The sequence below is a fragment of the Poecilia reticulata genome, linkage group LG12, assembly GCF_000633615.1.
Source record: "Poecilia reticulata strain Guanapo linkage group LG12, Guppy_female_1.0+MT, whole genome shotgun sequence".
In the NCBI taxonomy this organism is placed as follows: Eukaryota; Metazoa; Chordata; class Actinopteri; order Cyprinodontiformes; family Poeciliidae; genus Poecilia; species Poecilia reticulata.
In genome coordinates, this window is record NC_024342.1 from 2,359,614 (window position 1) to 2,370,826 (window position 11,213).

Consider the following 11,213-nt stretch of genomic DNA (forward strand, 5'->3'; position numbering starts at 1 on the left):
ATTTTAGTTTCCTGCGATGAACTCTTTGCATAAAAGTCTATCATGTCTCCATGTGCGGCAGTCAAAGGTGTTAATTATAACATGTCAAATGACAGAGGGGCTTAAAAATTAACCAAATATTCAGTTTGGTTATTTTTTAAATAACCAAACTGAATATTTGGTTCAGTTTGGTTAGTTTATATATATATAAACTAGACTAGATATGTGTGTGTGCACATATATATACATATATATATACATATATATATATATATATACATATATATATATATATATATGTGCACACACACATTTTAAATTTTGCCCCCCCAGACGTAGTCTTGGCCCCCCCAACTTTAAAAGTCTAGCTCCGCCACTGCCCATCTGTGCCGCTAATCACAGCCGTCTCATCGTTTTGCGTCGCTCCTGAAATGGAGCTGACTCGGATCAAAACGCTGCATGCAGAGGAAGATTTGTGTGCGATCAAATAAGACGTGAGAAACAACAAAACCGAAATTAACAGGCGAGGAATATTAATCCCATCCAGCCTGAAAATCTTATTAAGGCTTTTTCAGATGATAATGTACCTACAGGTGAATGGGAACTCTGTGTATAAGTGATCCTGTCGGTGATAAATAACAGGAAAATCATTTAAAGCATGAAGAAGTTAACAATTTTGAGGAGAGAAAGCAACATAAGAAGCTATAAAAAAATCCAATGCCATTTTAGGGATTCTGCTTTTTACCAATGGGCCAATACAAAACCAGTATTTACATTCAGTATTTTTTTGCATTGATTTATTCGAATATAATTGTCAAAAGAAGAAAAAAAAGGTAAATGTACCGTATTTGATGGAGCTTTTCATTGAGACTTAAGTTTTTTTCTGTATTTTCTACTTCAAATCTACACTTGCGTTTCCACTGACCATGAAATTGCACAACTTGACATTTCAAAAATAAATTTACTTAAAGGAATGCGCAAATTTAGAAAAAAATCTTGTTTTTCCATAAAATATTTTGACACTGTAGGTTGGATGGTTGTTTAAATTTAGAAATTTAGCTGTTTCTAAATTGGTTTATATCAATAAATAAGCCAATTTATTTGTTTTAAATAAATTTTAAACTTTTTTTTGCATACCACATTTTGAGAATGTGGTATGTGCTGCTATATGTACATTTCCTAACAAGCAAACTGGCACAATGTTTATATTTCACATATGGAGAAAAGATGTGCAGGGGATTGCTATTTTGTGAAGTGAAAGCAGCAAAAGAAGCTAAAAGGAATTAAAAATAATCGTTTTGGTTTTACGTTTGGTTTCTCTGGTAACCACAACACAGATCTGGTCAAACGTCAACAGTAAATCTTTTTCTGTTTCAGTCTTCAGGCTGAGTTGCTCACTTCCGAAGAGACCTCACTTCGGGGAAGTGTCGGTGCTGAACCTGCTCCCTGGAGGCGTAGCCAACTTTCACTGCCACATGGGTTATCACCTGCAGGGGGAGCCGCAGCTCACCTGCATCAACGCCTCGCTGCCGGTCTGGAGCGGCAAGGAGCCGACCTGCAGGGGTGAGTACGTATGTGTGTGTAGATTCACATCATTGACTCGATCCCAGTGACGGTTTAAGGCGTTGAGTTAGTGTCCCATACTCTAGTAGCGTGTCCTCCTACCTGTAGCTCTTTGTGGAGGGACAGTGAAGAATGCAACGGTGGGGCGGGTGCTGTCGCCGTCCCCCCACCACGGACCAAACGCCACTTTGGACCGTTCCTGCTCCTGGTCCCTGGAGGCACCGAAAGACCAAAGACTACATCTGCACCTGGAGAGGCTGGCCCTGGGGCCGACCGACAGGTAGGGGCCAAACATGGCCATTTATCCCAGGTTCATGTCGAGTTTCAAGTTGTCTAAGACCATGTTGTATCCATTTACAAACACCCTCTGCTCCTTTAAATGTCTGTTTTAAACAAGATGTGTTTACTTCACCTCACACCTGGTAGTGCGGTAGACTTGGTTTGATTGGGAACCAAAGGAGGAACATTTATTACAGTTTCAGTCGGTGCTGTTCTCTTTCACATTGCACTGTTAAACAATCCAAACTATTAGGAAAACCTTCGACCTGTCCAGGGTGAACCCTGCCTCTTGCCCGGAACGTTAGCTGGAGATAGGCACCAGCAACCCCCCCAACCCCACTAAGGGACAAGGGTGTAAGAAGATGGATGGATGGATGGATGGATGGATGGATGGATGGATGGATGGATGGATGGATGGATGGATGGATGGATGGATGGATGGATGGATGGATGGATNTGGATGGATGGATGGATGGATGGATGGATGGATGGATGGATGGATGGATGGATGGATGGATGGATGGATGGATGGATGGATGGATGGATGGATGGGAAAACCTTGTTCCTCTCCTCACCTGTGATGGCGCTGCACCAAGAACCACTGAAGGAAACGACACAAAAACCTTTGAGGAAGACACTGAGCACAATTTCCTTATTCACAAAATATAAACAAGATGGAGATTTTAGTGGTTGTAGGACTTCTCTTTTCTCTTTGGTACCAGACAATGACCTGCTGGTGCGCTGGACTCATGCTTCTGTTTTATTGCGATTTACCCAGAATTCCCTGCGCCGTAGTCTGCGTCCTGCTTGTGGAGCAGTTTCTGGTCCACTTGGCCTTCACATATGCATTCCAACCAGACCAGAGGTCACTTCAACTGAGACATAGACCAAGGTTTTTAGGCAGACCAGAGTTTACTGTTTTGGTCAACATCAGAGTTCAATTATCCATTCACACCTCCACAAACAAACCGGGTCAAACCGGTTTCTAGGTAGACTGACTGGAGTTTGATTAAAGAGGACAAACCATAGCTGGTGTGAATGCAGCCTTAAGTTCTCCAACGGATGAGTCTGAAATATTCTGCTGATCTGTTGTGTTTGCCTCCCTTCAGGCTGGTGTTGTGGAGCGGCCTGGACGCTGGCTCTGTGGTGCTGTTCGATTCAGGGCGGGGGGGGCAGATACCCTTTGAGGGGGTGATCAGCGAAGGTCCGGCTGTGAGGGTCCAGTTCATCACCGATCAGCCCAACCATGCGACCGGGTTTAACATCCGCTACGAAGGTAGAGGGTCAGAGGTTACAGATAAAACACACACAGGCAGGAACACTGCTGGGCCCCGGGCACAAACATGTCCCACCAGCGTAGGTGGTTGATGCAAATGGAGGCTGTTTTTTGTCCAATTTGGACAAAACAATGACCCATAGATTAAATTCATCTCTCAGAAATGTTGAATACAACACAAAGTCTTCTCCATCTTTTACTAACCAAGTTTCCTGCTTTCCCTTTAATTTCATGGTAGACTGGATCATGTCTGTCCATTGACTTCTACACTAAAGCAGATTTTGGTGCCTCCAAATCTGCATTTCGTTTCAAATAAACATTGAGCTAAATCATATAGTTACTGCTGAGAATGCACTAAATCTGTTTCAGGTTTCCTTAACTGATCCTAACATAAATGAATCAAGTGGTTGCCTTTCTTTTGTAAAACCCTCTTGACGTTTTGGATCTACACTGATTTACACATTCCTTTCTGACAAAAAAAATAAACAGGCTATTTTCTTTGAATAAATAATTTCATGCCTAGTTTATTGTTGAGCAGGAAATAAATTCTCAGTAAAACATTTTGCTGAATTAGTTTTAAAAAAAATGTTTTTTTCTCTTTTGGCCCTTGAGTACACTTGAGTTGACAATTTTTGGCTCATGCTGTGGAAAGTTTGGACACCCCTGGCTTAACGTGATGTTCTGCCAAGCTGCTTTCTGACGGACTGCCAGGGAGGGAGCTGCTGATCCGCAGAGGAGGAGATAAGATAAAGTTTCTGTTTTCTGGCAGATTGATGTTGCCAAAGCATGATGACGTTTCCTCTACCATTTTAATCCAATCACTGGACATAAAATGACTAATTAACTAAGACTCATATTTCCAGTAAATCAGCAGAGACATTTTTTCAGAATCACACACACGAACACACACACACACACACGCATACACATACACACAGTGTTCCTGACATCCTTCTTCCTTTTTGCTGTTTCAGCTTTTGAGCGTGGCCACTGCTACGAGCCGTACCTCCAGAATGGAAACTTCACCACATCGGACCCCTTGTACGGCGTGGGAACGGTGGTTCAGTTCACTTGTGACCCCGGTCACTCTTTAGAGCAGGGCCCTCCGGTGATCGAGTGCATAAGCGCCAGGGACCCGTACTGGAACGACACGGAGCCGCTCTGCAAAGGTAGAAGAATGACCTTCATGTTGAAGGTTTTCATCTTTTTACCCTAAATCATAGTCTAAAACTCATTAGTCTGGTGTAGGGGTGAATTGTTTGGTGTCAAATGTTGTGATTCCAGGCAACAACAGAAAGAAGGAACACAAAAAGCTTGAGAAAAAGAAATAAAGCAAATAAAGATTGAAACAGAGACTTGAGATTGTTTTTTCATCTGAACCATGATGTCTGTTAATGCTGACATTATTCAGCAATGGTAGATACAGCTGCTAAGTGTTTTATTTCAGCAGTTTTGTTTCAACTTAATCACTTAAAAAGTGGCAAGCTAGTGTATCAGACAGAACTAGCAATCAGTACGTCTGTAGTTGACACTGAGGACTGTCCTGTTACTAAATTGTTCTCATCTTCCTGTCCTCCGTCTGTCCCACTGCAGCCCAGTGCGGCGGGGACCTGACGGGTCCAGGCGGAGTCATCCTGTCCCCAAACTGGCCGGAGTGGTATGGAGAAGGAGAGGACTGCAGCTGGAGGATACACGTCGGCGAAGACAAACGAGTGCTGCTTGATGTTCAGCTGTAAGGAAAACATATCGTTTCTTGACAGAGAGTCAAATGGGCATGTTAGTTAATTACTTTAGAAAAGAAATTAACTGTCAGTCAGAGTTTAATTTCCAGGTAACCGTAAAACTCTGAGTTTAAGGTAAGAGAGGATGTAGTTGTTCAGTTGTTAAGTACTAACAATATTATACCTGCTAAAGAGGTTTTACTAAACWAAGGCAACAAAACAAAACAACAAAGTTTCAATACCATAGCAGGTCAGCAATCAGAGATTGAAGCTTACATGAAAAAAAAAAAGTTTTACATATTCTACTAAAGAGACAGTATAAAATGGTTGTTTTCCAGACATTTTATAGTGCAATCAAGTAACTCTTATATTCACCTGTTATAAAAATTATACTTATATAATAGGACTTTAGAGGTATTTGACTTTGTAATTTAACTCCTTGAAATTGGGCCTGTGTCGCTTTAAAAACTCCTGCTCTTTCTGAAACTCCGCCTTTAGGAAATCATCACAACATGGCTCTCTATTAACCCTTTAAACAATGTTTTTACAAGTGTTTCTCTGAGAAGAAGTTCCTATAATGAGTTCAGCTGATGCTCAGTTCCACCAGGTGTTTGCTGATTGCTGCTGGCTAGTCTGAAGGAGCTGAGTGGGCGAGTCGTTGGGGAGGGAAGCAGAAGGTTGGAAACTTCAACTCTGAGGAGGAGCTTCATCCTTGAAGGCGGTGCTAGGTCTCAAGTGTTTTACACAGCTGAATGGTTGCCTCAGGAGATTAAAGAAATAACATTACAACGTTATAACATGATGCAAACCTAAAAAAGTCAATGTTACATAATACTGATCCTTTCAGTGAAGCACATCCTTTATTTTCCTACTATTGGACAGTAAAGGACATTCTGGGAAGGTTGAATCTTTTATAAATCACAATATGATTCTTTAGATGGAGAGTTCACGTTCAAACTGTTTGAATTGCTTCCTTACACAGTTCAAACAAAATCCCATTAAAAACCTTTCAGCAAATGCAAAGTTATTTTTGTGTGCTGTTTTCTCACTTGTGGTGATTCTTCTTCCTCTCACCCTGGCCATCCTGAGGCTAAACATCAGCGACAGCGACATGCTGACCTTCATGGATGGCGACGAGGTCACGACCCGGATCCTGGGGCGCTACGTCGGAGGCAGCAGCCCCTTCAAGCTCTCGTCCAGCACGCCGGACCTGACCGTCACCTTCCACTCTGACCCTGCCGGCCTCGTCTTTGGGAAGGGGGAGGGGTTCATCATCAATTACATCGGTGAGCGTTTAGCAACCGTTAGACCTGGACCCAGATCTGATGAAGGAAGAACTTTTACAATTCTTATCCATTGTAAACATTTCAGTTTTATGTGTTTACTTAGACATGCTGATTTGTTTTCCAGTTTTTGAGTATTTTATAGAATTCCTTTGCACAAAACGTATCAAATCAACTCCTAATACATTTTACTGCTGATTGTTATTTATTAGTCTCAGCTCTGTAGTTTTGGGTTATCAGGTTTGTGTCTGAGCCTGGAGGAAGAGAAGATGTTTCCTCCTGCTGCTTCAGAAACAGCAGGACTGAACTGCTTCTTAGAATGACTTTATTACAGGATTTGGTGTAAAGGTTTCTGCCATTATTTATATGAATTCAGACAGATTAGAAAAGAGCAAACTAATAAATCCTTACAGGACGAAATAAAACAAATCATAATAAAGGAGCAGACGTATTAAATTAAAAATATCTTATCTTTTAAACTCTTTCTTAGAAGGAAATGAAAGTCTTATAAAGTTCTTCTTTGGCCTTTAAAAAAAGGAGGAACGTGATTAAGTGGATGGGTAATTACAATATAAGTATATCTACAATTTAAATCAATAAAGGCTACATATAAAATATTTTTTTAAAAAAAGCTTTGACCTCAGATGATTGCAAAGTCTGACTCCTTCACGTTGTGTTCCGTTCAGATCCAGAACGAAGTCCTTAAGAATGGCTCCCCTATGATTAATTACATAAAGTTGCTTCAAGATTATTCTACTGTATGAAAATGTAACATTCTAAGTTCTCCATATAAGTGAATAATGGTGCTGGTGATTTTGGTGAATTTTCCGTGACTCTAACTGCGTTTCCATTACAAATGTGCGCAAAATCTTTGTCTCTATTCAGCTGACATCAAAAAAACAAAATTTTGCTATTGCTGTGTTTACATTAAATATGAAATGAAATTAAAAATCACACGTGAATTAAGCTTGTTCCTGCCATACAAGCTTATTTCATTGCCGCGACTGATGGCAGCGGCATATGTAAACAGTTAAATGATATAAATTCATAATTCAATCATGGTGCTGGCGCTCATCTTCTATCATCCAGTCAGAGGAGACATCAGTGTTGTATTCAGGTGTTGGAGCGACAAGCCCCGCCCACTTAGGAGCGGCTACATGTGCGGATTTTTGGGGAAACTGTAGAGCTCTAGAAGAGCTCTGGAGGAGCCAGCTGCAAAAACAAAAACAAATCATCAATATCCTCCTGCCACTTCCTGCCGTCTTCTTTGTGGTTTTTGCCAGTAGTAATGTTGATAATGTTTCTGGTGGTGTGAAAAAAGTGTTTTTCCAAGGCAGTACATCTATTTTGGTACGGCAAAAAACCAACTCTTCCTAGTGCAAAAACTTTTTTGCATTCCATCAAAATCCACTAAACAAATGTATATTTGGGATTTCTATTCGCGCAATGTTCTTAGTGGAAGAGCAGCTATTGCTTCATCCTTAAAAAGGACCAGGAGGCAAGATATTTTCTTTCACAAATACATTTATTGATTAATTTATATATTCAGGAGAAAAAAATACAATTTAAGTAACAATCTAAAATGTTATGGTTTCTTTAAAAAAAATACAAAAAGTGCAGAGAAAAAGTCCTCACTGGAACACATTCAGAAATCTTTGTTATCTTTCAATTCATTTCAATTTTTCCTCGAGCTGCCTCTTTGTCCTCCTCCGTTTTTCCATTTTCCCTTTTTGTCCCTCTCACATTCTCATTTGGCTTTTCTTCCACTTTCCCTCTGCCCTTATTCAATCACATCCTATTTGTTTCACCGATCGCACAATGACACTCGTTCACATACAAGTGTGGGCTTTCAGAGGCGGTGGCTTCCTCCGCTCACTCGCCTGGCGTGATTGGCGCCGCGTCCCAGATCCAACACCTGACACCAATTTAGGCGCACACTGAGACACACATGGTTCAATTTACTTGTCACCCTCTCGACACCACAAACTCCCTTGCCTTTCCCAGAGGAGTAAATTATGTAGCCACAACAACACGAGGTCGCGCTTCTTGAATAAAAGCGAGTGCGTGTGCATGTGCGCGTGCGTGTGTGTGTGCGCTCCGATAATAAATGACATGCCGTAAAACGTTCAGGTCGCATAGCAGAGGAAGACCAAGTCAATGGAAAATATAAAGATAAATTGATCCTGGAGCTTCAACGTCCAAATCCCCACGGCCCCGTTAGGCTGAACAGAGTTCTGCAACACTGTAAGCCAACAGTTCTATCATCTGATGTAAGGCGTGAACAACGAGATGAGTCCATCTGACCCAGACCAAGTGTCCATGTTGGCAATGGTAATGGAAAGGCCAGGGATGCACCATATTGGATTTTTGGTCGATATCCGATATGCCAATATATTAAGACTCATTTGGCCAATAACTGATACCAATACTGACATTTTTTTCCTATACCTACTTACTGAAACTATATGGCTTTCTCTACTGCGGAACTAAAATACTGCATTATCTTTGTCAATGTAGCCTGCTACCAAATGCAAAGGAGGAGGCTAAAAACGATGCAGCACTTTCAACTTGCATCATGTTTAATGTCAGATTTATTCATGACATCTGTTCTCTCTAAGACAATGACAGCACTCAAACAGTGCAAATTTGTAAATCTTCACAAAACAAAACTAAACATCTTCATAAGCAACAAGTGGAAAGCACATCAGTGCATTAATATCTAACAGTTTCTTATGATGCTGTGTTGGTGCTGCAGGCATTGTGGTTTGCTATCAGAACAATGCCTTTCTTAATGGTGAATTATTTTGTCGGAGCAGCCGATGTTTGATATACGATTTTACAGCTAATTTCGGCCAATACCGATACCATTCCAATAGTATTGTGCATCCCTAGGAAGGTTTATGCATAAATATACAATGTAAGCTATATAGTCTATAGAATAAATATAAAATTATAGATCAAATTAAATATGATTATTTAATTTTACACTTTTTCTCTGCAGTTTTCTAGGGCCAGCAGAGAAGCATTTAGCACTGCTACAACTGGAAGACTTTTTAAATATCCATAATAAATTTGGGATATTTACTAAATCATTATTTTAATCAATCAGCAAAACAACTGCTTGATTGGGCTTATTTTAAATTATCACGCTATTAGTTGATTATAGATTAATTCCATAGGATCAACTTTTCAAAGCTCTCCACACAGAAGAGCAGCTTCAAAAAAATCATGTGACTTAAAAAAAAAAATCTATTACAATTAATTGAAGATGGTTTTCAAACAGAACTTAGTCCAAACAAAATAAGGCTTCCTCATCTATAAGATAAAATCACATCTTTGTAGATGAATGATGAAGCTCTGTGTGTCTGCAAAGAGTGCTTCACGTTTTTGTTTTTGTTTTTTTTTGGGTTTTTTTACTGGGCAGTGAAAACATCTTTGAAGGAGCAGACTTTGTAGTTGATGGAAGTTTTTTGCCATAAGAATATGAACTGAGACAAATATTTCATTCTGTTTAAGGTTCATTGATATAATTTGCCAGTTGAGGCAGTAGATGAACAGAGGGACTAAAACTCATCTCGGTGTTTCTCCTTGTGGCGTTAATCTACTTCACACCTGGGGGTTAATGGATCCCAGCTGCTGATGATTTTCAAGGGCACCTTTAGAATGGAAGTAAAAAAAAAACTAACATTTGGGTCATGATTCACGTTTATATCATTTATTTATCGAGGTTTGATTTTCAGACTGAAGTAAAATCATATACATCGTGGCCTAAATTATGTTGTAGATAATTTATGCAGTTCTTTATACACTGTAAAACATAAGTAGTTCTCCTTACTTTTAAGATATGTGAAAACTTGTGGCCTCAGAATTGTTTAGTTTTCATCAAATTAACTGACTAACGTTCATTTGTGCCATTCTAGTGAGCGTAACTTAATAAATCTATGCTCCCAAGTCTTATTTTTTTGTCTATATGTAAATAAACACCAAAGTTTCTGAAGGCACTGTTCTTTTTAACTTGAAACTACTTATATTAAATGAAAATCCCTTGACTGAAACAGTTCCTGCTTGTTATTTCTCTACTCAAACTTTGACAGAAAATATGGAACGCTGTGATAGTTTGCTCCTTAATTTATTTAACTGAAGTGATTACTATAACAAAAGTTAAATGCACCCAATTTACTTGATTAAAGTCAACATTCCAATTCAATGTACTTTGTTTCACAGCAAAACCTTGACCAAAGACAAGTTAGACTCATTCATCTTTTTCAATTAAATACAATGTTACAATTTACAGTGTGGAGTAACGCAAGTAAAAAATATTCACTTTTGCTGCTTAATTAGTCAGGCTATCTGCTGCTGGCAGCTTTAATTGTCCTTTCAGAAAGGGTAGTGGAATTACTACAGTGGAGCCCCACCTACTTCTAGATTTTTTTTCTTGGAGTTGCGGAAGTTGAAATACATAGGATCTATGCTACATGATGCGCTGTCGTTTGCAAAGCAGCAAATCTAGGAGTGCTATTTATTTTCCTTGACACTGATTGGCTAGCTCCCCCAGAGGAAGACCACAGCTCCTCCTTAGATATTAGCTAGATATTAGCTTCTGCTAATGGTTTCTGCTGTGCGTATTAATACATATTAAGGTATATTAATGTATCAACTATTAGAATATGTAGTTATGAGCCTTTTTTAGACGGGTTCTCAAGTATTTATGGATTTTTAACAGGTGGGAGTCCACTGTAACTATTTTATGAACTCCTTTTTCCAATATAGACATCCAATTTTGATTATATTATGACTCTGTGTACAAATACAGTAATATTACTTGATTATTTCTAAGAAATATGCAAATAGTGAAACAGTTAATGATCCTCCATTTCCAAGTCCATTATGCATTTAGTTATTTTCACTTTGTAAGAGTAATCAGCTCCACATTGCCATTTGTTGCATGTGTGAAATTGAAGCCAATTAATGAAAAACAAATACTCATCTATTTATTTTCTTGCTACATTTTTATAACAAATAAAAAAGGATGTTGTCACTATTAGACACAATGAAACACTTGTTTTAGTTAAGATCTTTCTTTACACCAGAGGTTCCCAAACCGTGGGGCAC

General features: G+C 39.3%; 1 protein-coding gene across 1 annotated transcript in view; it reads left to right on the top strand.

The window, feature by feature from the left end:
* sez6l (seizure related 6 homolog (mouse)-like) overlaps window positions 1-11,213 on the top strand; it is a 62,370-nt gene that overhangs the window by 45,162 nt on the left and 5,995 nt on the right. The window contains exons 5-10 of the mRNA XM_008423199.2: window positions 1,357-1,542; window positions 1,651-1,822; window positions 2,931-3,097; window positions 4,072-4,266; window positions 4,691-4,829; window positions 5,908-6,227. Coding sequence (XP_008421421.2) covers window positions 1,357-1,542; window positions 1,651-1,822; window positions 2,931-3,097; window positions 4,072-4,266; window positions 4,691-4,829; window positions 5,908-6,227 — 1,179 coding nt within the window. The remainder of the gene's footprint in view (window positions 1-1,356; window positions 1,543-1,650; window positions 1,823-2,930; window positions 3,098-4,071; window positions 4,267-4,690; window positions 4,830-5,907; window positions 6,228-11,213) is intronic.